At 41.1% G+C, this 26,034-nt stretch overlaps 1 protein-coding gene across 2 annotated transcripts; it reads left to right on the top strand.

The window, feature by feature from the left end:
* The first annotated feature begins 20,674 nt into the window (after positions 1-20,674).
* On the top strand, positions 20,675-25,335 carry LOC117452489 (uncharacterized). 2 transcript variants are annotated; one of them, XM_034091164.2, is made up of 5 exons: positions 20,675-20,788; positions 21,437-21,731; positions 22,614-22,780; positions 23,193-24,382; positions 24,697-25,335. In XM_034091164.2, the coding sequence occupies exons 2-5, from the start codon at positions 21,488-21,490 to the stop codon at positions 25,088-25,090; spliced, it is 1,995 nt and encodes a 664-aa protein (XP_033947055.1). In that variant the 5' UTR covers positions 20,675-20,788; positions 21,437-21,487; the 3' UTR covers positions 25,091-25,335. The 2 variants fall into 2 exon arrangements, with proteins under 2 accessions (XP_033947055.1, XP_033947054.1); XM_034091163.2 differs by having other exon boundaries at positions 21,434-21,731.
* Positions 25,336-26,034: the final 699 nt, after the last annotated feature.

Below are 26,034 nucleotides of genomic sequence, written 5' to 3'. Positions count from 1 at the left end.
ACAGGTCACTGTAAAGATAGTGTCAGAGGAGAAATAAGCAAGATACATTATCTGTTAAATCGCCATGGAGGTTATCTTTTATCAGCAGCAGCAGATCAATAAGTGTCAGTATCAAAACATAACACTGGCAAATACAATAGGTAGGCTCAGCAGACAGACCGTAGTGCAAAGTTAAAGTGTCACATGATTATCTACTAAATAGTGAATTCAGCATCAACTTCACCAAGATGAAGTTCAAAACAATGTAACAGACACGCCTTAGTGCAAGTTAGGTGTCAGTATTAAAAAACAGTGGCAATATATATATATAATAACAATAGAAAATCAACTTAAATAAAATGTACCCAAAAAAAACACTTATAACAAATATATAAAAATAGCACTGTAAGAGTTGAACTGTGGGCTAAGCCCTGAATGTTTACAAAAAAAATACACTTATAAAAAATATATAAAAATAGCACTGTAAGAGTTGAACTGTGGGCTAAGCCCTGAATGTTTCCATGTCCAGGAAACACCGCTGTGTGTCAATATTTAAAACAATACTACAGGGAGGAAGGCCCGTTTGACTTCACTAGCTCTGAAAGCACTCCCAGAAACCCCTGCTGAAAAGCCTTTTGTTGCTCCATTAGCTGTGCCAAGACTGCATCCCGTTCATCCTGGCACTCCATCATCGCAATCACCCTGTCCTCTGTTTCCTGGGCCTTGTGTAAAAGCATCATCTGGTCCTCGTGCATCGCCTTGCTGGCCATGGCACGCCTGTCCTCCATAGTCTCGATGGTGGCAAAGAAGTTCTCATCATGTGTGTCCTGTGCGCGCTTTCCTAAGAGGAAACATTATTTAATCACCATGTAGTTTTACAGGCAGAAGGGACACGGTCAGGCTTTTAGGGCTATTCATATGGACCAGAGTCCTGCATCGGGTCGGGTACCCGCCGGGTGACCCGCAAAAAAAGTGATTCGCAGGTGGTATTTTTTCAAACGATTTTTTCCGGGTTCGGTTCTGGGTAAAACAAAGATGATGCGGGTCGGGTCGCGGGTGTTGCATAATAAATATATTAAAATAATAATAATTTAGTTTAATGTTTAAATCCTCAGACCTCTCCCCGCGGGACCGCGCATAATCATAACCTCTGCAGCGCATCAATCTGCTGCTGTGCGCGCCACATTCGAAATGGCTGAGCTAAAGCTATGGAGTCAGATTTGGGTCAATATTCTCGCGCGTAAAACAAGCTACTCACGAGCGGAAAATGTGCTTTTACACGCGCATAAAATGACCCTCGCGCGCAGATTAAACCCCCGCGAGCGGCTCTGCGCCCGCGAGCGGCTCTGCGCTCGCTCGCGAGAGAGACAGCTCTCTTGCTCGCTCGCGGGAGTGTCAGCCTCGCGGAGCCTCGCGGAGCCTGTCTACGCGCGCGTGAAAAGTTTCTGGCACTTTGGGGCGGAGCCACTGGACTTTGATTGACAGCTGCAAGGAAACCCGGAGTTGCCAGGTTTGATAAATGCCTGAACTACCAAGAGCCGAGGAGTGACGGCAGCAAAATCAGTTGGACGAGATTGAATGGTAAAATTGTCCATAAAAAACTATTATATTCGTAAAGTGTACAGCTAATATATATATATATATAAAAATTTATTTTATATAAAACAATATATTTTTGAGTGGGCTGTATCTGTCGAAAACTGCTAGCTACTGTCTGCTGTACACTCTTAGAAGGGATGTGTCAAAGATGACACAACATGTGTTGAATTTCAACACACCTACAGAGTGTGCTCAGGGACAACACGTGTTGTGTTTATTTATGTGTAAATCATTTTTACACACAAAATGTGCACATTTTACACATTGTGTCATAAATGTGTAACCAAGATGAACACACTCATTTGTTATTTCTGCACATTTTGTGTTATATTTCTTTAACCAGAATTAACATTTGATTGTGTTATATCTGCACATTGTGTGTCAATGATGATTACTGGAAGTACCAGGTGGTGGATATGGTTTTTATTCAAAAAATCGAATGCAAGAATAAATTCATTGGACATTTATTTACAAGGATTTCATTAGCACAATATGTCATTAAGAAAATAATTGTTAACATTTAAAAACATTAATATTTTTCTAATTCATCAAATGTTGACAGAATAGATCATTCATAAAATCACACCTAAAACAAACTTATACCTTGGATAAAACAAACTTAATCTTCAGCCAACTATTGTTGTAAATGACTTTCAGCTGAGGGAATATAGTGATGAGATTCTTCACAAGGACCACCTTTTCAGTGTTGGATGGATAATTAAGGATAAAAATGAATGAGTGAGCTATTTATTTTTTATTTTAAAAAAAGAATACAAAAGGTTCTAGCCTTTATATATACAGTCTATGGTTCTAGCATAGCCTACACATATTACAAATGTGTGATAATAAAACAATTGGTTATAAAGAATGTCCTTTTGTATCAAGCAAATAAAAAAACAATTTTTACAACCAATATATCACTTACATGCAACAATTATATATACACACATTTCACATTCATATACAATGCCTCTCCACCAAGTCAGAGATGCAAACTTTGACAAGTTTAAGCCTGGTCTTCTCCGTAAGAATGCCATTAGTTTGCAGTTCGTCAAATACTTCTGTAATTTTCTTTTTCTTTTCTTTGAAATTGAAAATTACAAGGACTTTAATGGCGCATTTCCACCGCAGGCCTCGCTCGACTTAGTATAAAAACAAAATGCACATAGTCAACACATTAGTGTATCCACTGTCCTGCCCAATCACGGTTGAGTTATTTCAAATGTATCATTTTTCAACTGTCCAACTGTCCATCAAATATCCCAACTGCCATTTCACCTCTGGCTGCTGTGGTGGATGGATGTCAGTGGAGGAGTCTTAACACTAGGTAAGTTATACAGAAACAAAACGTTTTTAACACAGTGAGCAGATATATTGTCATAATGTGAGCAAGCTAGGGGTCTAAATAAATATGTTTTTACTTAATTAAATGTTTTGCCAATGTTGAACAGCTAACTACAGGGTTCCCGCAGGGTCGTAAAACGTTTTAAAAACTCTTATATGTGATAATCTGAATTAAAAAGGTCTTAAATATGACCCAAAAAAATAAGAAGGGTCTTAAATATGATTTAGAAGGTCTTAAAAATGATGGGATTTGAAAGGTATTTCTGTGTTGCGATCGCGTCTAAAATGTGTTTTGGGGGAAATGTCCGGGCTGCAAAGTAACCAATACGGTAATAGGCGTGCAGTTCCCCCCAACAATTTGTATTGAAATAAATCAACATGAAACCAGTAAGCACTAACTTTGTTTCCTCCGGCCCCTTATCGGAGAACACCCAGCTAGTAACCTAGCAACCAAGCTTCAGCTAGCGGCAGTCAGAAACTCATGTCTCTTCGAATCTACTTACAAATAAATATGGGGAAGTGTCAGTTCAACCGTATTTGGTTGGAAAACATCGAATGTAGTGCTTGGTTGAAACCAGTGGAGGGAACGTGTTTGAAGCACGCTGCACCTTTTGCAAAATAAATTAGCGTTTGTTTTGCTAATGTAGCGTTAGCTAGTGGAGCGTTAGCTAGTGCAGCAGCTCCCACAACAACACCGGGGGACCTCTGGGCGAAGTTTGGGTCTACGACAACCCTAAAAGCGGAGGTGCTGTAGACGCTAAATACCGTAGCTAAACACCAATCATACTACAACAACAACAACAACAACAATGAAAGATTGTAGCCAAGGCAGCAGAGCTCTGAATATAGCTCGTGTTTCTCTCTCTCTCTCTCTCTCTCTCTCTCTCTCTCTCTCTCTCTCTCTCTCTCTCTCACACACACACACACACACACACACACACACACACACACACACACACACACACACACACACACACACACACACACACACACACACACACACACACTCTAGGACTGCTCGATTATGGCAAAAATCATAATCTCGATTATTTTTGGTCAATAGTTTATAGCCTATCACGATTATTAAATACGATTATTCATTGACTTTGAAAACATCCATTTATTGAACTTTAAAACAAATAATTTGAACAGTATCTTTTTAACTGTTGATTACCATGAATGTATAATTGAAAACTCAATACAAAAATAAATTAATTATATGTATGTAATTATAGGAAATGTTTTCAATATATAAAAACACTTTCTTATATTCTGGTCCCTGCAAATCTTAAGGAAGAGCATATTGTAATGTTTTTGTGATACTGGAACACCAGTGAAATATAATGTACATCTGAAAGCAAAACCTACTTAGAAAGAGAATATCAAATCATAAAATAACATTTGTGTCTCATGCAATCCTACCTTCCTGGAGTAGCCATCCACTGCACCAAACAGTACAATGTTGTACCTGGTGAACAACACATAGTACAGCCCTATGTTAATAATGTCTAATTGATTTTTTGCAGAAAATATAAATATCAACTTAGAATTTAGCAAAGATATTTTAAAAGATCTCTCCAAAAGTACTAACCTGATCAGCTTGTGATTAGTATCAACATGCCACAGTGAAAGGGGGCCCCTGACAGAGTATGTCCTTCTCACAATGCAGTTCAATCCTGCAAGCCTGTATAGAATACCCAGGGAGTCAACTCGGTGCATTGATGCCATCACTCTCCTCCACTGGACGTGCAGTCTGCCTTTCACCATCCTATAGCCCGCTGTTGGCATTTCAATTTTTATCCTTTGGACTGCCTGGTCCAGCTCCTGGTCAGTGGCATCAGTGTATCTTTGCCTGCTGTAAAGACGATATTCCCTCATCCGCCTCTTCACTGTACTGCTTGAGACACATAGGAACCTTGCGATGCTCTCCACAGACATATTCAGTTCCAACAGATGCTCCAGTCTCTCTTTTTCAATATCGTACCTGGGACGTCCCTGGGACCCTGCTCCAGATTCAATTTCAGTGTGATGGCTTCTATCCTCAGCCTCTTCAATATGGATTTTCACCAGCCTATGAAACTCCCTTAAGGCCTGTATACATTCTTGCGAAATGTGAACGTGTCTCGAGAGTGCGTCCCAGAGGTACAGCTCTTGGCGACACGCAAAATCAAGAAAGTCCAGGTCTAGAGGGTTTCTTAAGAGAGCCGACTCCAATTTAGTTATCAGTCTTGAAATGAAATCATTTCTGAGCATGCCCTGTAACCATAGAGAAATAAACATATTTTCATATAATTAAATCTTAGTCGACAGACTCACTTAGTGCTAGCTTAGATCATTTATTTAATCAGAGAGCAGACGCCCAACGCTACACCTCACTTTTGTTGAGAAAGACAACATTTAAATCATCACTTACATGTATATCTTCAGGTGTCAGAGCCATTTTTCCCGTCTTTCCTTTTGGTATCGCTTGTATGGCGTGACTGGGTTGAAACAAACCGGGGGACGTGTGTTAATATTGCAATTTCATAGATAATTCATGTATTTTTTCAGATTTCTTTTCCAGTTAAAGTAGACAAGCATATAGATATATTAGCTGGAACGTTTTGGTATAATTGGCTTAGTGAGGACATGCAAATATGTCTACTACAAAGACAACCAATGATCTTAAAACTAACTATATATATATATGTATTTAGTTTTACATTACACAACGCCCTGTTAGTGTATTGATTCATTGCTTTAAAATATTTTTTTTACGGCCTCTAGGTTAACTTGTTTTCTACTTGATTTTCTGATGTCATTCTGTCAGTCACTAACAGAGGATGGACCTGGTACTGTACAACGATTCCATACATGGGCACACAGCATAGCTGTTAAGGATCCGAAATATTTTTACTTAGCTTATAAATGTAGGCTAGGTGCGTACAGCAGACAGTAGCTAGCATTTTTTGACAGATACAGCCCACTCAAAAATATATTGTTTTATATAAAATACATTTTTATATATATATATATATATTAGCTGTACACTTTACGAATATAATAGTTTTTTATGGACAACTTTACCATTCAATCTAGTCCAACTGATTTTGCTGCCGTCACTCCTCGGCTCTTGGTAGTTCAGGCATTTATCAAACCTGGCAACCCCGGGTTTCCTTGCAGCTGTCAATCAAAGTCCAGTGGCTCCGCCCCAAAGTGCCAGAAACTTTTCACGCGCGCGTAGACAGGCTCCGCGAGGCTGACACTCCCGCGAGCGAGCAAGAGAGCTGTCTCTCGGGTTTAATCTGCGCGCGAGGGTCATTTTATGCGCGTGTAAAAGCACATTTTCCGCTCATGAGTAGCTTGTTTTACGCGCGAGAATATTGACCCAAATCTGACTCCATATAAAGCTCTCTAGAGGAGAATACAGCATTTTCAATAACACTTCCTCAAGAGCGAAATCCAACGCCTGGGGGGCTTTTGGTTCCTAGATGGAGAAAATAACCAACATCCCACGCTTTTTAAGACAAATATGAAACTGCATGTGTTAATAATTGCACGTTTTCACTGCTCATATATAGGCTATGCGGGTTCGGGTCGGGTTGCGGATCTTGTGCCGACGGGTCGGGTCGGGTTGCGGAACTAATTGGCAATATGTGCGGGTAGCGGGGCGGGTTCGGTATTGCACGTCGCGGGTGCGGGGCGGGAGCGGGTCTTGAAAATCAGACCCGTGCAGGACTCTGCTATGGACTGCCGGCTTCAGGCCGGGTAATAGGGCACTTTATTAGCGTGTTTGCACAGTATATGTTGTCTGTGGCTGATGATTGTGTGCACCTGGTGTCCTGTGTTGTCTCCTCCCCCCTCATCTGTGTCTTGTTGTGATGATTGGGAGTGTGGGTATTTAGGCTCTATTGCCCTGTCTGTTGGGAGGACTGGGTGTGTGTGAGATCCTTGTGGCTGCAGGATGTGTGCACAGGAGCAGCAGATTGAGGCTGTGTCATGTGTATGATTTTAATAAATGCCCACGCTGGGTTATATTTTTGGACGTTCTGCCTCTGCCTCCTTGCTTGGTCTGGGCCGCTCAACGGTCAGCTTCACATTTGGTGTCAGAAGTGGGATTCGACCAAGTAAGGAGGTGAAAATTACGGAGGAAAGAAGAGGGACCGAAGAGAGGAACCGCGGCTGGGGGTGGCTATGCCTGGAACGGACCAGGGGGCCACGGCTGTGGAGGCAGCAGGAGAAGAAAGAACGATAGCAGAGTACGAGGAGGAACTGTCTCGTTCAAAACAGGAGAACGAGAGACACCGGAAACTACTGGACGCTGTTTTACAGCCTCAGCTTCAGATCCACAGAGCAGACGTCCAGCAGCTGGTGGTGGTTAAAGAAGAGGTTCCCCCTCAGCAGCAGGAGTGGAGCTCCAGTCTGGACCAGGAGGACCCAGAGCCCCTCCATACATTAATGAGGAGCAGGAGGAACTCTGGATCAGTCAGGAGGCCGAGACGGTAGAGACACTGTGCTTCCGGGGGAGAGGGGGAAGGAAATGTAGGAGGATGTGCTAACTAATAAGGCTTTATTTAAACATTAAAGAATACTTTAGGTTAAGGTCTTCTTTTAAATAGGAAAAAAGCTTTGGGGGTATCTATCTACAGATACATATTAAGCCTGACAAAGTCTAAATTGCATGGTTTGTTTTGGAACTTGACAATCAACTTTCCTGCAATGTTAACTATGTTGAAGCACTTATTTTAACTGATATTATACACATTAATTATAATCTTATATATGTAGATAGTATAATAAATGTGCAGAATACGACAGTGTAATGGTGGAGGTATACACACATATTGATAGATGTCTTGTAATGCACTGTTGAGGAACCTGTGACCCAAGTTTTTCATTCATTACATAACTACACTATTGTGTATATGATATGTCAATAAACCTTAGAAAATCTTGAAATCTTGAAAGGGATGTGCAAAATAGCAATTATATACAGTTTTTAATTAACTGTTAGAGAATAACGAGTAATGAATATGCTTTAAACGGATCTGCAGATAAATATTTAGTCTTCTCAAGCACCAACTATCAAATATCTCGCCTGATTGTTGGCACTTGACAATCACCTTCACTGAATTTCACTCAGGTGTAACTAAAGTCTGATTTAAGACTTGTTTATATTTCACATCATTAATCCAAATCTGTAAATTAACTAAAATAAATGTAGTGGAGTAAAAATACCAGGTTAACCTTAAAGAAAGCCCTCAGGATTATAAAAGACCCCCATCACCCCAGCCACAAACTGTTCTGTCTGCTGCCGTCTGGCAGGCGGTACCACAGCATCCGGACTAAAACCACCAGACACAGAGACAGCTTCATCCCACAGGCTATACGATTATTAAACACCTGAATTTAGAAACAACATCCATCCAACACCAGATTATCCAAGGATAATCTGGTGTTTTTAGTCGATGAGTAGTGCAGATATCACTGTAAAATCAATCGACAGTAAGGAGAATACTTACTTCCGGGTGTACAATTCTCCGTTATCCAATGGGAATGGACGCTCGTAATACAATACAGGGGACATAACGTTTAAATAACGTTAACTAAAGGGAACAATCTATTTGACACAGCTGAAGCTCTGGCCTTCCTTAAAAACTAACTAATTTAATAAAAATCACAGTTGCATTACACACAATGCACTGTTTTTTGAGAACACAAATTCGTAACTAATGTAATTTTTACATTCTGACGAAAAATTAAAATTATTATGGAAACAAATAAAATAAAAGAAGCCTCCCGTGAGTTACTACAAGCTATAAAGTAGATTTAAAACGTTGTATAGAATAAAAGCTCACTGCGGGATGTTGTAGAAATGCGTGTGTGCACCACGACAAAGGAGCCTCATTCACTTTACATTGGGGTTGTTTGCGTGGTGCCGACACGCAAATGTAACAAAGTTCGTGACTCCACCACGCATTGTGGTGTTAAGGAGTCGTGGTGGAGTCACGCATTCTGGTGAGATCAGGTTGTTGCAGACTGTTATGTTTATGTGGGGAAATGGCAGTGCATACATTATTTGAGATATATTTCAAACTCGGACTTCATTTTAAGGACATGTCGGCCAGGGGTGTAGAGCTATATGTTTATTTTATTAGCTTTTCTTTTTAATGACTGATTTTAAATGCCATTTTCTTAATGTCTTTCATTTTTTTGTAAAGCACTTTGAATTGCCTTGTGTTGAAAAGTGCTATATAAATAAACTTGCCTTGCCATTGTTTAAGCACCGGATTGGCAAAACAGGAGAGTAAACCATGTCTGCCTTTGTTGAGGTTTAGGATGGCAGCTTCTTCTTAGGCTGAACTCTGAGAGAAATATTGGAGACGGAGACGATGAACTGTTTAGCCCTTGAGCATGATTTATTCCTCTGCTTCACAGGTGATTCCTTCGCTCAGCCAAGCTAATTTAGAAGAGAACAAACATAGACTGTACACGTGCACCCTCATTTACATAACGCAAGACTGGTCATTACCACGTAATACTACAGTGCCTCACAGTGGTACAATAACAGTATTACATCCCTATAGTACAGAATAGACACAATCTCTAGTCTATACATACAATAACTGAGGACATATGTAAACATTTCCCTTAACACCCCCACTTGTTCTCAGGTTGCTGTACTCCAAAAATGTAAACAAAATGAAAATGTGGACCTCCTCACACATTTTAAACTCCAAAAACGATTCCTGCAAACTTCTTCAGTTTCAGCTTAGTTACAGGTTTTGTCATTATGTCTGCCACCATCTCTTCAGTAGGGCAGTACACCAGAGTTAGTTTCCCATCCTTTACAGTTGATCTTATGAAGTGATGTCCACGTGCTTACACCTCTGTCTGCTTACAGGGTTTTTGGCTAGGGCAATTGTTCCCTGGTTGTCCTCATACACTACTGTTTGTGTATATTTGTAATCATCGATCCCCTCCAGTAACTGGTCTAGATATATACACTCTTGAGGCCAGAGCCATGTATTCCGCCTCACAGGTGGAAAGTGCCACTGTAGGCTGCTTCTTACTCTTCCATGAGACTAAAGAGCTGTTCTTACTGAGGCTTACACAGTATCCTGTGGTACTGCGCCTGTTGGTGACATCAGCTGCCCAGTCGGCATCACTGTAGGCTAGTAAGCCTAGCTTCTCACTATCGTTTCTTCTGAAACACAACTCTTTCTCTATAGTGCCTCTAAGGTATCTTAACACATGTTTCACAGTTACCCACTGCTCCTTTGTAGGCTCAGCTAAATATTGTGATAGTTTGCTCACAACTAAACTTAAATCTGGCCTTGTACATGTGGTCAGGTATATAAGGCTGCCTACCGCCTCTCTGTACATCCTGACATCATCCATTTTCACTGCCTTTTCTGTATAGTCAAGTTTTTGGTCACAGGGTGTTTCTCTGGGTTTACAGTTTTGCATGTTAAACCTCTCCAGTATCTTGTTAACATATTTGTTCCTGGGACATCTTTACACATCCATCCGACTGTTTGAAATCGATACCCAGAAAATGTTTTAGGCTGCCTAAATCTTTCATCTTAAATTTGGCAGAGAGCATCTCTTTCACTTCCTTCATTATTTTAGCTGCAATGATCAGATCATCGACCCAGATGATTATTATCACCTTTCCACCTTCGGTCTCTTTGGCATAGACACAGTGGTCTGCTGGGGTCTGTGCAAAATCGTCTTCAGTTAAACAATCGTGCAAAATCCTGTTCTAATTTCTACCGGATTGTTTTAGACCATAAAGAGATTTTTCTAGTTTACACACTAGACCTTTCCCTCTTTCTTCATAACCCTCTGGTTGTTCGATATAGATTTCATAATCTATAGGAGCGTGTAAGTACGCTGTTTTTACATCCATCTGATGCAGTAGCAAGTCCTCCTGTGCTGCTTTCTGTAACAACACTCTTACACTCGTCAAGCTGGCCGTGGGGGAAAAAGTCTCTCCATAGTCAATCCCCATCCTCTGGCTATAGCCTTTGGCCACAAACCTTGCTTTCTACTTGTCCATTCCCTCAATATCACTTCTGATAGAGTAAACCCATTTGCCCCCCACTGTCTTTTTGCCTTTTGGCAGATTTGTCAGGGTAAATGTGTTGTCGTTTAATGATTGGATTTCGTCATCCATGGCTTTGACCCACTCTCTTGAGTCTATTGACGTCATAGCCTCCTTAAATGTCTGTGGAATGCCACATACTGCTCTGTAGCAGTAGTCTACGGTAGTATGAATCCCATCACTATCACTGTCTTCAGTTTCAAAGTCCTTTAAGTGACTTGGTTTCCTTCTGTCTCTAGTCGTGTATCTCCCACCCTCAGATTCATCATCTGTCCCACTTGGTTGTGTTTGGCTACTGTCGTCAGACATAGTTACTGGACTGTCACTTTGTGCACTAGTCTCTTTAGCATTCTCTGTGCTCTCATGTATCTCCTGTGTGACCCTACTAGCCCTAGGCTGCCTCACGCTGTCTTTGTCATCATTTGGGTCTGACCCAAATGTCTGTGTCTGTTTCTCCACAGTTACCTTGTCTACAAACTTGACTAGCCTGTGCTTTTGTACTTTCTCCAACCCTGTCTCCTAAAAATTACGTTCCCACAGAACTAAACTGCATTATCAGTTACGTGTAGCTAGAAACGTATTTTCTCCCACGTTACGTTTCTTATGAACGTATCTCAAATACGTTTATTTTCTACATATCTTTGCCATTTATTGTCTTGCTTATAATAATGATAATAGTCATTTATAAATATCATTTTAGAGCACACATTTGAAATCAGTAGGCGAGGCTGTAATTTCGCCAGCTGTTACTCTCATGAGCGAGGCAGAAAATAATAGTTTTAACATGCCAAAAATCTGCTGTGTCGTTTATTGCACCTCAAAGATTAAAACAAATCCAGAGTTACGTGTTACTGTGGTAGGCATGGTGATGAAGCCGGGGGAGATGGTGCACATCTCTGCTTCGGTGATTTTGGTGGGCGTCGTTGAGGGGCGGGGGTAAAGGACATGCTGCCAACCCTGCGTGTTGCCTTCATGCGGTCATCGAACTCCAGGGGGGTGGGCGAGGGTGAAAGGGTGAGCGGAGAGTAGAGAGAGCTGGGGGATGAATGAAGAGTATCCTCAAAGGCGTTGACAGGGGGTGACGGGCATTGGAGACTCCTCCATGTGTCTCATAGGTCTCCCATAATCAGAACATTCCTCAGGCTGGTGCAGTGATACTTCTTCAGGGTTTTCTGCGCGATGTGTTGTGTCTTTCCAACCCAATCTCACAAAAAAACGTGTAATAACTATGTTGGTCCACAACGTAGGACGTGGTATTTCTACAAAAACGCCTCTGAAATTGTAAGATCCCTACGTTTTTTTCCCCATTCATTCCAATGGCTGGCGTCTATGTCACGTGATCTTCACATTTCTCCCTGCAGAAAAAAGAAACATGGCCGAACTTCGTTTTATTCTCGGTGTAAAATGGCTATTTAAAGTTACTTTGGCCATTAAAATGCGTTTTGATGTCATTTGATGCGAGAAATATGAGTTGTTATTTCAGATGATTAGTGCAGTGGATGTACATGATCTTTAGTTTGCTAGTTATTACAAAGATTACTTCAGGAAATGGTGTCTATACAACGTTTTCATTGTTACCAAGGTGGTTGCTAGGGACGCTGCTATCGATATTATTTCTGTTGTGTAACTGTTTAATGGTGTTATCTTTATTGCTACCCCCTTCCCCGTCAAAGTATAGTGTTGGTCCACAGCGCAAATGTATTAGTTTAACAAAATCCGCATCTAAAATGGTGCAGAAACGTTATTTTCCCCTGTACAATTCCAGTCTCACATCTCACAGCACATCGTCATTAACAAATACCGGGAACAGACCGAAAACACTTTATTCCGAGTGTGCTTGCTTTTCTCTTTGCAAGTCATCACATAACGGCATTGTAATACACGGTTCGGCTGCATTAAATATTACATATCTACCGTAGTTCGGTATTTATAGAGCCCTGATGAGAAGACCTCTAGACAAACATGAGGAACTGCCGCCAACACTGGAAACGTGACGTGGATCATAAATATATCAACAATTAAACAACATCTTACATTTCTTTTCACACAATACGTCTCTTTGCCGTATCAACACTAATTCGGCTGACTTTTATATTTGATCCAATTGGTAGATAGGCTGTATTTACACCATAAAGGTGCACAGCTGATATAAAGGGACACCTGGTGGTTAAAGCATGTTATTGAATTTCATTATTTTTATTATTAGATATTAATAGAATCCCTATAAAGTATGTTCATTACTCGTTATTCTCTACTAATTGTTAATTAAAGACTCTATATAATGACTATTTTGCACATCCCTTTCAAGATTCTAAGATTTTCTAAGGTTTATTGACATATCATATAGGCCTACACAACTATGGTGTAGTTATGCACTGAATGAAAAACTTGGGTCACAGGTTCCTCAACAGTGCATTACAAGACATCTATCAATATTTGTGTATACCTCCAGCAATGTTAACTATGTTGAAGCACTCATTTTAACTGATATTATACATATGTATTATACTCTTATAAGATGTATGTAGATAGTATAAGAAATGTGCAGAATATGACAGTTTCATGGTGGAGGTATACACACATATTGATAGATGTCTTGTAATGCACTGTTGAGGAACCTGTGACCAAAGTTTTTCATCTCCGACCTTGTCAGGTATTGAACAATCAATAAATAAAGAACACAGAATTATTAAATATAAAACACAGAATTTGTGTGATTATACTAAATGATTTAAAAATAAACACCACTGCATATTTACAACTATACACATGCTGATGTAACGCAAATGTTTCCAACTTGGGATCAATAAAGTATATCTTAACTTAAGATGATCGATGGCTACTGCCATATTTGCACAATGTGTCTCTGAACCTTGACAAGTGCATGTTTCAGGCTCATCAATGAACAACAGGAGGGGTAAAAAACATTACATTTAGATTGTATGACGACTGGGGTTACGTACTGTAACCCAGCTTCTATGAGTATAGGCGCAGCCCTCTAAGGCTATCGCTATTGGGTAATCCCCACTACACATGTGCAGCACTGACTGACTTATTCCACGCCCACCTACGACGTGGGCCCCACCTCCGGGCTCACTTCCGTATAAATAGGAAGTAGGCCCTACAATCCACTCCAACAGCTTTTCTTCAGCTATTCGCGGAGCCAGCGGGGCCCGAACCTTAGAGGGCTTCGCCCATACTCATAGAAGCTGGGTTACAGTACGTAACCCCAGTTCTATTTCGTATAAGGCTTCGCCCTCTAAGGCCATCGCTATTGGGTTAAATTCGAAGCAGGATGTAGTCTACGCCCCACTGGTTCCGTCCGTTACCAGAAGCACAAAACACACCTACTCAGTTAATAACCCATGTCCATTTCGCCATGCGTAAATGGAGCATCACATTCCCAGGGAATATAGCATTAAAAAATGAATATTCTCCATCAGGGAAAGAAGGTATAGGCTTACTCGGGCTACCTGTCGTTTATAAAAAGTGAAGGAGACCCAGGGGGATCACCACGTGACCAGCTGATATCATGCCTAACAGCTGCATCACAGAGAGGGCTGTCACCGCCCCGCGGGGTGTGACGCGCCGGAGGAGAGCTGTCCGAGCTGCTTAAAAACCAATAGCAGCACCATTCCAAAACGGGATAAAGGATCTCATAGGCATTGTAAGAAGATATGTGTAAAGGCAAGTGCAGGGATCAGGAGCCAGTGTATACCCAGGTTGCTGGACTGTCTGCAGCACTGGATGCTTTAAGGGCCCTACCCTAAAGTGGACAGCAGTTCAGTTGTTTATTGTTAAGTTTATTGTTTATTGTTAAGTGGTGTGTGTTCAAATTCCAGGTTCCATGATATCATCATACAGAAAATTATTGTTGTAGTTTTCTTCAGCTGTATGACTTGTTAATTGTTCATCTGCAATGTTTAATAAATGGAAAATTGTTTGAATGTGTGTCCATGGTATGTTTAATTATGTTTCTAAACACAAGGCAAATAGCTGCATACGTTAGGCCAGAGGTTCTCAATTGTTTTTCAGCCAAGGACCCCTTACAAGATAGAGAATACACCAAGGACCCCCTCATTCTGATTTGTAATTTTGGGCTATATAAATAAAAATTGACTTGATTTGACATGTATGTCCCTTGGAATAATCTGACGTAGCCTATTTTTTACACTTTTATAGTCTTAGTTATGTGAAACTCTGTGAGTTGGGGGAACATGTCTGTAATGCCATTTTGCACCTGCCTTCTCCAGATCGCTGTTTTGGCACAGAATGCCTGGATTTTGTCGCTTACCTCCAGGATAGAGACATATCTGCCTTGAACGGACAAACTGAGATCGTTCAATAAGTTGAACACATCTGCGAGGTAGGCGAGCTGTGCGATCCATTCGGGGTCCGAGAAGAGTGCTGCAGTGGTTGGCTTGTCATTCCGGATGAACTCACACAGCTCTGAGCGCAGTTCGTACACCCGCTGTAGCACTTTTCCACGGGAGAGCCAACGCACCTCTGAATGGAACAGCAGGGTGTCCTGTCCTGCGCCCATCTCCCTGCAGAGCTGGCCGAATAAACGGGACAGTGGCTTACACTTGATGTGGTTGACCACAGATACCACCATGCTGAGAACGTCGTGTAGCTCAGGACTCAACGATTTTGACGCCAGAGCCTGCCTGTGCAGCATGCAGTGGGTAGCTATCATCATTGGATTGCGCTCCTTGGCACGAGCAACCACCCCACTATTGCGTCCGGTCATGGCAGCTGCCCCATCCGTGCAAATCGCAATGCAATTCTCCCAACTCACATTGCCAGTCTCCATGAACATATCTATAACATTGAAAATCTCTTCACCTGTTGCTCGCCCCGTCAACTCTTGACAAAATAAAAAATCTTCCTGAATCCTTCCTTCCCACGGGTAGTGAACCAGCGCGATGAGCTGCGCAGAGCCGGACACATCAGTGGACTCATCCAATTGAACCGCGAATTTAGACCCTCTCAATCTTTCCAGCAGTTGTGATTTGATATCAGCAGACATGTCCTCAATTCGTCGTCTGATGGTGTCATTTGACAGAGGTACACTTCTCAATTTGGCAGCCGCATCTTTCCCCACCATCACCTCACACAGATCCACCACAGCAGGGAGCAGCAGTTCCTCCGCTATTGTGTGGGGCTTTCGCGCCTTACGTTACGTCCACACAGCAGCTTTTCAAAAATCTTGAAAATCTTGGAGCTGGGCGTGTCTGACAGCTTGGGGATTTTTTGCGAGCAATGCGACCAACAACCAATCACATTAATGTCCCGCCCCCGACATACAAAGCAAAAACCCCGGGGATTTTATGCGAGCAATATATATATATATATATAAACTCCCCAAACAGGCGAAACCTACCAGGTTCACCCACTGTCTCTGCCACCTCCCTCCATGCCTGGTTCCTCCGGTTTGTATCCCGTTAATAGTTCTGGTCGTAAAGAACCGGGTGATTTGCTCCCGTAACTTCTCGTTTGGAATATGAGGAAATGAACTGCGGTCTGGTTCTCCCTGCTTACACGTGGTTTGATTGGCTAGCGCTTCTACTGTCAGATTTGGATAAACGTGATTTGATTGGCTGACGCTTCCAGCTCAGCTTCAAAAGTTGAACATTGCTAAACTTTTGAATCCTGGAAATCCTGGAAATCTTCGCTTCCCTCCCCCACAATGCAATTCGGCGAAAAGCGAGGCAAAGTGATGTCATCCCCATTCAAAGTCAATGGGCAGAGAAGCGTTGGAAGCGGTGGAAGATTCGTCTAAAGCTGCTGTGTGGACGTACCGTAAAGCTGCTGTGTGGATGTACCGTAAAGCTGCTGTGTGGACGTACCGTTAGCAATCCTCTGCGCTACCAGGTAGGAGGCCCGCTGCGCTTTAGCAGAAACAGACGTAACATTAACCATCCGTTGTTGTTGCTGGCGTTAGTCCTCACCCTTCCTCTCAAAAAAAGCCCGGTCTTTTTTTACATAATCTGGATGCTTGGTCTCGAGGTGTCTCTTCAATTTGGCAGGCTTCATCGCCTCATTGGCAAGACACCGCAGGCATATCAGACATTTCGGTTTCCCTTCCACTTCAATAAATCCATATTGGAGATACTCCTCATCGTATTTCCTTACTTTTGTTTTTTGTTTTTCATTTACTTCATTTGTAGCCGTAACCGGTCGTTTTAAAAATCTGTCCATCTTCGTAGTATGCTAGCCGTGTTATATCTCTATGATGCTTGCAGCGGCGCTCTCTGACTGACGTAACAGTTATTGTTGTTTCCACGGTAATGGGTGACGCGCTTGATTTTTAAATGTATCTATTTGTTAGATTAGAACGTAATCTATGAACTATTTTAGATTAAAAAATATATATATTATTTGTTGAAAAAAAAAAAATGATATCATGATAATTTAAATTAATGAATCTGAAAACTTTTCACGGACCCCCTGGCAGAGTGCCACGGACCCCCGGGGGGTCGCGGACCCCACTTTGAGAACCACTGCGTTAGGCAATACAATCAAACACTATTATTTTATCATCCACGCACCAACAGAACATTTGGAAATCAACCATTAATCAGAGGTTGTCGAAGTAATCAGATCTTGTACTTGAGTAAAAGTACTCAGATCTTGTACTTGAGAAAAAAGTAGAAGTACTCAGATCTTGTACTTGAGTGAAAGTAGAAGTACTCAGATCTTGTACTTGAGTAAAAGTAGAAGTACTCAGATCTTGTTCTTGAGTAAAAGTAGAAGTACCAGAGTGTAGGAATACTCTGTTACAGTAAAAGTCCTGCATTCAAAATGTTCCTCAAGTAAAAGTAGAAAAGTATTCTCATCAAAATATAGTGAAAGTAGCGACAGTAAAAGTAGTCATTGTGCAGATTGGTCCATTTCAGAATAATATATGATATGTTTTATAATGATTGATCATGAAAGTGTTCTCAAAGCTGGTTGATACGCAGAGTGAAGCAGGTAGGACCCAAACGCAGATAGCACTTGATAATACCTTTATTTCAAGGTCTTGAGTAAACTTGGAACAAACAAAACACTCTACGGTGAACTAGTCACAAACAAAAGAAGCACCAACACTGAACACAGGAAGAGACTAAATACAGAGAGGGGTAATCACAAGACGAGAAACAGCCGGGCAGGGGAGGAGAAACACAAGGGCCACCAGGGAAACTAACGACAGGAGGAAAAACACAGGGGAAAGGACCAGACAAGAACCCAGGAGGAAAACATGCCGCAGTAATGACTCTTACATGTCTAATATGTGTAATGTGTACTTGTAAAGCGCTTTGAGCACCTGTAAAAGCGCTCTAATAAAAAATGTAATGCATTATTATTATTTATTACAACATTATTAATTTATCAATTTTTTAAAATTATGAATCCATTTATTTTATTGTATTTCCTTGAGGCTGGGGAAGATATCATGTAGTTCAACATGCAAATGTTATAATGCAAGTAAGTATAAGTATAACATGGAAAAGGAAATAAAATACATTTCATAGGAGGATGTGGATTTATTTTCTCTCACCTTGTAATTACACAATCAAACAATCGATATTTAGCTCTGGCCTTCACTCACAAAAAAAGATTTTGTTGAATTGGACACATTTTTCAAAGCTCTATACTGACTGACATGCAATGACTGGGACTGATGGAAGAATCTGCGAGGAATGAACTAGGAGCAGAGAAATAATCATATTTTAAAAGACAGCATCATTATAAGAGGCCAACAAGAGTGACTGACACTCTTGTTGGCCTCTTATGATGCTGCTGTCTTTGCGTGTCAGTGTGCTGAAGGATAGGATAGAATTTTTGTTTTAACGTTTATTCAAAATAGCAGAGAAACATGCATTCTTGTTCTCAGGAGGGGACATTGACAGAGGAGTACTGGAAAAGTACACATAAGTACTTCATAGTACTTGTGGGGGTAGTTTCACTAGTACTGAGTCCAACAGGTGCTGTCTGTTTGCTGTAACACTAAGTATCTGGGACACATCATCACAGATGAAATGGCTGATGATGATGACATGTATAGACAGCGGCGTGTCTTATATTTACAAGCCAACATGTTGGCTTGAAAACTCTCTTGGTGTTCAGATAAGGTTACGGTGAACCTCTTTAGAGCTTATTGCAATCCTCTCTATACTGCCCCCTTGTGGGTCAAGTATAAGAAGGCGAGCCTCCGGAAGCTCCAGGTTGCATATAATGACTGTTTGCGTATACTGCTTAGAAAACCAAGGTGGTGCAGTGCAAGTGAAATGTTCTGTAATGCACGAGTCAACACGTTCCATGCTCTCTTGAGAAATCTGATGTACAAATTCATCTGTCGATTGAATGTTTCTCATAACTCTGTCATTATGCTGCTCTCAAATCCGTGTTTCAGTGCTGTACGATACCACCTCTGTGGAAACATTGGTATAACTGCCTTTTTTATTTATATTTGAGTGTTGTATGTTTTGTAATAATGGACCAAGAGTCTCTTTAAATAATGATGATGATGATGATGATGATGATGATGATGATGATGATGATGATGAAGAATCCATAGGGATCAATCTCACGAAGAACTAATGGCAACAAAAAATAATTCCCTCATCAAACTTAGCAGAAGTGGCTTGATTTTGTTCTCAGCAGGGGACTTTGACAGAGTATTCCTCAAACAATACACAGTAAAAGTACTTCAATGGATTGTAAGTAGTTGGCTAACTAATACAAAGTCAAACAGTATCAATTTCATTAAGAACTAATGGTAAAATTATATGTGTATCATATCAAGTATCATTCATCAAAGATAGCAGATTACATGCATTATGTAGCTGCTATGGAGGGGACTCTGACAGAGGATTACTCACAAAGTAGCTACACAGCAAAAGTACTTCTATTTCTGGTAGAAGTCAAACTAGAACCGAGTCCAACAGTGTCAGTTTCCTTAAGAACTTGTGGTAAAACATATTTGTATCACTCGTCAAATATAGCAGGAATGAAGAGCAGCTGATTTGAAAGAAAAAAAACGCGAGAGACGGCGGAGTTGACCGCAGTGCAGAACAGCTGTATAGTTTAAATCTCCTAACAATGTTGTCCATTTTAGACAGAGGATTATTATATTTACAGCCCTAAATAACATCCATTTTCTGGACTCAATATGTGTCTTGGTCGTTTTCGTTGTGATCGCTAAATTCACCTTGTTTCCCTTTGTTTATAATATTATCACGGCTTTTGTTTTGAAATCACTTCCGTGAGTTTGGCCCCGCCCCTCGCTCCAATGACCATTAGACCATTTAGTAAGGTAATAAGCAAACAGCAAAAAGGCCTCTCAAACAATCTTCCGTTTACGGGTTTAATAAAGAAAAACAATTGGACGGTAGATACACGGATTGTAAATGCAACACTATTTATGTTTGTAAATGTATGTCAAAATGACATGAAAAAAACCGCCAATGAATATTAAATAATCTGTTTTTAAGACGTTTTTAAAACAGCATAGATATTCCTAAGGATAAAGATATACATTTTTCAATATTAATGACTGATTTTGTGGAGTTGATTTAGGATTATGAATACGATTGTGGGTCAAGGCTGTCGTCCGAATATGTGAATAAAAAAGTGTGCCTGACAGACAAAACTCAGGGTGGTATTATCGTTGGACTGTAACCAGGAAGTGCCGCTGTAAATCAGGCTGAGCAACGGTTGTTTCAAACACTCAGCTTTTTCTTTACACTCCTGGCTTCTTAGCATTGGATTAGTGACATTAAGGTGATTCAACAGGTAGGTCTTAATGCAATACAACATATGTCCTTCATTGGATAATACACTTTAGTTTATTTACCGTTATATTCCTTTCATTCCACTCTACTAACCTTACTAGGCCTACTGTATTTCTCTTCTCAGCTGATTGAAGTAGTTATGAACAACAGTGGAGATGGAAATTAGCTACAATGATCTTACCGTAACAAATGTACTTATACCACAGGGTAGAAATGATTTGTTAAAAGTCCTGCATTTAAAAAAAAATAAACAAATTAATATACCAAAAGTCAAAGTAGTTTAATTGTTATGCAGATTTGCCCACTTCTGAATAATATGTATTATGTTAATGATTATAATGTGATGCATTCATGTGTCACTTCAATGTTGGATCAATAAAGTCTACAATATAATACTACACAATTGATCTTGCTGATTATTATATACTTTTGACTCGTCAGCACTGATTGAATATGGATGACTATAATCCAATGTTCAATCAAAACAAGATCCCCTCCCCCTTATTCTTTTTTTTTTTACAAGCTATTAAATGTAAGAATCATTCTGGGATTTTCAAGAAATTGGAATTGTAAATCTGAAACAGTCGTGTTTTTTCCCTAAACATGTAATTTCTCTTGTCTTTTCTTTCCCCCCTCATCCCTCCAGCAGACAGAGGAAGCCCCCTCATCACACAGACACAGCATCAATTCCTGTCTGGAAATGCCTCTGTTTCGAGCTCCAGGTAAACATGGCGGGGTCAAAGCTAGGCCCCAGAGGAAGAGAAATAAAGAGTGGATGGGGAGCTGCAGGAAAACAGATGAAGACGGCTCTGTGCTGTCGTTGACTCGGCTGTGTCTGCTCAGCCTGGTAGAAAACATGAAGGAAGTGTGGGTGAAGGACTACGCCGACAACTACCTGGATCACTTCTCATTCAGATACATCATGGGGCCTTTCAACCTACTGCGTGAGTGTGTGAGGGGAACATTTAACCGACAACGATACATGTTGCTCTTTTACGTACTCTTCCAATGTGGAGCAATATACTGATTTCCTGTATCAGGAACATTTTTGAAGCTAAGTGAAAATAAAAATCTGGTGGAATTTTTTCTTGTGCAGAATCAGAGGTTGAATAAGGGCTGGTGTTATTACTATAATTCACATGCATGCTTTTTGCAGCTTTACTTAATTGCAGGTTATTTACAGGGTTATTAACAGAGAGGGCAAAAGTACACACATCCTTTACTCAAGTAGAAGTACAGATACTCGTGTTTAAAAATACTCTGGTAAAAGTAGAAGTACTGACTAAACTTCTTTACTCAAGTAAAGAAGTATGGGCTACGAAATGTACTTCAGTAAAAAGTACCCATAACTACCAGCTGTTTTAAAGAGTACCTGACCTCCCTTTATATTAATAGAACATTAAAGATCCATCTTTGGGATAATAAGGCGCTGCAGTTGCTTCAGACCGAATTCACTCGAGCCGAGTTCGCATTGGTCCCTCTTCTTTAGAGAAGACCAGGAAAAGATGGATACACGGATCGTGTTAAAATCCATAGGCACGCAATGACTCTAAATAATCTTGATCACGCCACCCAACGCGGATTAAAAACTAAAGTAACCAGCCTGTTTTGAAAAGTAGAAAGTACAGGTATTTGTGTAAAAAAATGTAAGAAGTAAAAGTAAAAAGTCGTAGTGGAGTAAATTACTGATACCAGAAAAATGTACTTAAGTACAGTAACGAAGTATTTGTACCCCACTACTTCCCACCTCTGGTTATTAATCACTTCTACTCCTGCTAAAATATTTCCCCGGCTGTTTCTATTTCTTTGCTTTTCCCTCCGTATAGCGGGTGAGCTGGTGGAGGACCTGACGCTGCTGCTGGGCTCCAGAAGGCAGATGTCCCGGGCCGCCCTCCACCTCCTTCTGGTCCCCCAGCTCCGAGGCCTTTCTCTGGAGAAGTGTCCTGGCCTGGTCAACTCTGCCCTCTGCGCCCACATTGCTGCACGGTGCCAGGTCAGATTTATTTTGCATTTTGACAGTAGGTTATATCAAACAAATATATACACCGCTAATAAAAAAACCTCACCCACAGAGCTGTAGACACATTATCAGAATTTGACCAGTAAAGTCAAAGTTTATATTGTTTCTTTGATATCTTGTGTCTGGGCCATTGTTTGAGCCATTTAGAGCCTTTAATTTATGAGAATATCTAACAGATATACTTTGACTTACATATTTATCCAATATATTATATTATTATATTATCACATTTCTTATGACACATTCTTTTTGAGACATTATCTTTGCTTTTTGGGAATTGTGTCATTCTCCCTTACATAATGTCACCTGGCTTCGGAAAAATGTAAGCCCAGGATTATCCACTTGACCTATTATTTGTCCTATAATGTCCTTCTCTCTGTCTCAGGCTCTGTGGAGTCTGGACCTGTCTGCAGCCCAGCAGCTGTCCTCTAAGATCCTGTCCGAGACCCTCGGCTGTCTTCCCGTCCTGCGCTCACTCTCCCTGGCCGGTACACCTTGTGACAGATGTGTAATCAGGACGATTGCCCAACGCTGTCGTTTCCTGCGCCATCTGGACATATCCCGCTGTCATCTCCTCTCCCCGGCTGCACTACTTCCTCTTGGTGGTGGGGTTTCCTTTTCACCCTCTAGCTGTCCCTCTAGGTCACCTGGTTGCCCCTCTACATCTCCATCTGTTAGTGCCTCTTCTCCCCCGGCACCTCTGTCTCCTCTCCCCCTCTGCAGTCTGCTGGCTCTGGATATTGATTTTGGGGAACAAGAAGGAGATCCTGTGGCGGCAGCAGCCTACCTCCTCCTCTCCCTGCCCTACCTGGAGAGAGTGGCCATGGAGGGTCTTGCACAGGCCTACTGTCTCATCCAGGAAAAACAGTTTGGACAGACAGAGGAGTTCACTAACAGAGAAGGAGTTCCCCAGCTGTGGGATCTATGGAGGGAGAGGAAGAGTAAGGACAGTTTGAGGAAAAAGAGGGAAGGAGCCGCAGCAGGCGACGAAGATGAAGAGGAGAGGACATTGTGGGAAGGGTATGGTAGTGAAAACGAAGAAGAAACAAGTAGAGATGAAGGGCTGAGTTGCTCTCAAGCAGAGGAAAAAAGCAGAGAAGGAGTTTTGTCAAGTGATGAACGCCTGATCCTACGCCTGAAGGACGTCAAGGGCTTATCATGTGACTCTCTGGACAGTTTGAGTCGTGCATGTCCCGACCTCTGCTCCATATCTGTGAACATTGATGATGGTGAAGATACTAGAGGAAGAAGCCAGGGCTCTCTGTTGGCTGCAGGCCTCCAGGCGTGTTCAGGCCAGCTGCAGAGCCTCACAGTGCACTACCCAGGCCCTCTGGTGGAGCTCCTTCCTGCCTTGCAAGTCGCAGGCTCCTCTTTGGTCTCTCTCACCCTGGAGGGGGTGCAGACCAGCCCTCACACTCCTCTGCTGGAGGTCATCAAGGCCTGCCCCCGACTCAGAGACCTGCACATCTCTGCAGAGCCTCCCAGCACACCACAGGAAGAGGAAGAAGAGGAGGAGAATCAGCGTGAAGAGCGGGATCTTCCTCAGCTGCCTCACCTCTGCTCTCTCACACTCAAGTAAGGCTACGTTTAAGTTACACTAGGTTGTACACTAGAAACTGTTGTTTGGGAGTTGTTGGATGAACTGTTGGATAAAAACCTGCCACAAATCGATGAATTTTCCTTAATCTCCTGAATCTAACTTTAGTGCTTTTAAATCACATAATTCCCACACTCAATTCACCCGATCCACTTTGTTTGAACCAGTCGGACAGCATCCAATCAAGTTGCAGCATAAAACAATGAAGAACTAATGTTACATTTTTAGTAATGTACTATAACTTCATGTTCAAATAATTGTTCTTCTTTGTGTCTCTCTATTTTTTCGCAAGTTTCTCCTACGAGCACAGCCAAATGAAGCCCGTCATGTCCTGGATGTCCCTGAAGAAAGTGCTCAAGTGTCTCCTGGCTGGTTCTCCTTTGCTGGAGAAGATCTCCCTGGTGTCCCTGCCCTGCCCTCTGAACTGCGTGTTACAGGATGTACTGAGCGTTTTGGACTTGGACCTTAACCTCTTTGCAGAAGCCACAGACTCACCTCCCATGCCACTCGCACGGTTACAACGCATTGACATGCTGCGGACTGATGTGGAAATGATAACAGTGAAAAGCATTATGCAACGAAGCAAGAGACTTAAGAATGTAGATGTGAGTTACTGCTGGCAAATCAGTAACTTGGAGGTGGTGGACTGTAAGATGTCCAGTAAAGTCAAAGTTGTCTGGTTGTAGTGAAGAGATGGTCAGCTTCCAATAATGGAGCAGCAGTGTTAAAGGGGGATGGATAATGCTTTAAATTATTCAAATAAAAATACACACATTTTGTAGTGTAGTGTAAATTACATTTGTCTTTCAACTTGTATCACTTCAACTGTACTTTAAAACTTTTTCCTTGACAGTAAATTGGCAATATGTTAAATATGCACTCAATACATGTCAAAACTGTTCATTCTTATTGTGCATTAAATTAATTACAAACCGGGAATTCTCCATTTTGTTTTGAATAAATATTTGTATTATGTTTTTCATAGCTAATGATGAATTGATGCAGAAAAACAATGTCCATCCAGTACACAAACATCACATAAGAAATACAAATACATTCATATGACACTTTTTCTAAGACCTCAAGTACAAAGTCTTGGAAATGTATTTAACGGCACCTACTGTAGTTCAGTTATTTACTTTAGAACAGTGTAACTTAGAACAGTAAAGATACTTATGTTATCTACTTATATAATTATGTTTTGATAAAGGGACCTTTTTGGGTGAAGGAGGGATGTCAATCCAAATAGACGAGAACAATGTTTTACGCAGTATTTTTGCTTTATTTGGCACATTATCTTTGACAGCTTAATGCCTGATCAGAATATAGATTTAGGATTTATTTTTGTTTTCTGGGAAGTCAACCGGAGTTTATGTTTCCTGCATTTTTTGTTTTTTTAAACTTTCTTTTATTGATTTTTTTTCAAAAGGTAAAATTACACACAAACAAAAATATTTCATAGAGAACAGTGCCTGTACGGAGACGTTCTACATGTACTATTGTTATGTACCGTAACCATTTTTCCCAGCCCTTAAGAAATGTGTCTTCCATTACTTTCAACTTGTATGTGATTTTCTCCATTATTAGGATATCACCAATAATATTAACCCATTGTCTGTAGCTTGGTGTT

The sequence above is a fragment of the Pseudochaenichthys georgianus genome, chromosome 9, assembly GCF_902827115.2.
Source record: "Pseudochaenichthys georgianus chromosome 9, fPseGeo1.2, whole genome shotgun sequence".
Lineage (NCBI taxonomy): Eukaryota > Metazoa > Chordata > Actinopteri > Perciformes > Channichthyidae > Pseudochaenichthys > Pseudochaenichthys georgianus.
Note: the sequence above shows the minus strand (reverse complement) of the source record. Positions and strands in the feature narration are given on the sequence as shown.